Raw genomic sequence first — 1,849 nt, 5'->3', positions numbered from 1 at the left:
CATAGCAGATGCCAGAGACTTAACTTGTCTTACTTGCTCAGTATAAATTCCAAAGATTCTCAAGTTTCTAATTGACGAAAAGGGTTGACAGTAATAGGCTACTAAAGTGGACATAGCCTGCAATTGATTTGACATATTCATGCAAAACGAAACATCAACACTTGAACGACCGTCGTTTTTTTTCTATTGGAGGATTGCTTCTGCAGGACGTCAATCATGACCCTCGTCTCTCATGGTCCACAGGAGGAAGAAGAAACCTCAGGTAAATACAGCAAAACTTTAGTTTTATTTTGTTACTGGTTTCATTTCATTACTCGCAGTTCAGTTAGTCGTCAGTCTAATGAAGTTTATCTCATTTTAATGTCACTCTTTTTATCTGTTTCATTCCCGTGATGATAAAAATACCCAAAAGGGATTATTTTCTATAATAATCAAATTAAAATTTTAAATATGATGATAGTTATCATTTCAATTCGTTGCATGAATTTGGTCTATCGTGAAATTTTTTATTTTTGAGACATATTTGTGAGTTGCATATGCATGATTGCACGTTTGTTTCGATGAACAATATAGATTAATATTATCCATAATCATAGGATATGATAAGTTCATAATAGGTCTCCACTGACAGGAAGATATTCATACGTACAGTTGGACACAGGAATTAATTGGCTCACCTCTTTCATCACTCCCTATACTAGTTGTTTGGTTACTTGCCACGCAGTAAGGATGTGGCAGGATGCACTTCTATAAATTGAGGTATACCAGGAACTCCTGTCTCCAACTGTACCTAAATTCATTCATCACATTTCAACATCACATCTCAACAATTAAAATTAGATCATCAACTTAGAAGACTTGAAACCAGGTAACACACATGAATAATAAACACACACATGTATATATATATAAATATATATATATATATATATATATATATTACCCACACATATATATACATATATATATATATATATATATATGTATATATATATATATATATATACATATATATTATAACAGCAATATACACATCTAGTCTTTATTATTATTATTTATAACTAAACATAGACACTTATGTAAGAGTAAAGACGTAATAAATTCCTTATTATTACAAGTATTAAAAAGAAAAGCTACAAGTAAATATAATAATGTAACAATATGTATCTTTATTGACAGTGCCATTTAAGCTCAGTAGATTAAAATAAATTAGATTACATAATAACCGGTGGTATTTATGTCTAACTGACAACAAAGACATCAACAACAACAAAACTTAACGAATTACTATTAACGAGAGAAAGACTTGACAACTGGAATCCAGCCACGACGGACAATGATTGTAAACAATAAGACTTAAATTACTTTGTCTTGATAGAGTAACCCAAAGACCAACATTTTCTTTCTTCTTCAGTGACAAATTCTCTCTTTGCTACAATTAACAACCAAATTAAAAGAACGTCTTTAAAGTATATATTTTTTTCCGAAAGGATTGTTCGTTTATTAAATAAAATCTTTATTTTTTTTTTTATTATTTCGTATTTTACAGACATTCATAATCAAATTAAGAAAAAAAATCCTTTAAAATAATATTTTCATTCCGAAAAGGATTGTTAGTTTATCTAAGAAAATCCTATTTTTTAATAATTTCGTATTTTGCAGATTCAACTCTGAAATTATACAGGATACACTGGAAAAATTTTAAACATGATAAACATTATTAAAAAAAAAAAACAAGCTAAACATTACTTTTCATGCCAAATAAACTAAAGTGAACACAATTGTTTGTCTTACACATATCAAACATTTTTTTAATAGAATTGAATTTTATTACTCATGCCAATTTCCA

General features: G+C 28.6%; 1 protein-coding gene across 1 annotated transcript in view; it reads left to right on the top strand.

Annotated features, from left to right (window-relative positions):
* Positions 1 to 122: 122 nt before the first annotated feature.
* Positions 123 to 1,849, top strand: part of LOC137640721 (uncharacterized) — a 34,675-nt gene continuing 32,948 nt past the window's right edge. The window contains exon 1 of the mRNA XM_068373204.1: positions 123 to 262. Within this exon, the coding sequence (XP_068229305.1) occupies positions 233 to 262 (30 nt within the window). The 5' untranslated portion in view covers positions 123 to 232. The remainder of the gene's footprint in view (positions 263 to 1,849) is intronic.

This window comes from Palaemon carinicauda, chromosome 5 (assembly GCF_036898095.1).
Source record: "Palaemon carinicauda isolate YSFRI2023 chromosome 5, ASM3689809v2, whole genome shotgun sequence".
Lineage (NCBI taxonomy): Eukaryota > Metazoa > Arthropoda > Malacostraca > Decapoda > Palaemonidae > Palaemon > Palaemon carinicauda.
This window is presented reverse-complemented; position numbering and strand designations above follow the sequence as displayed.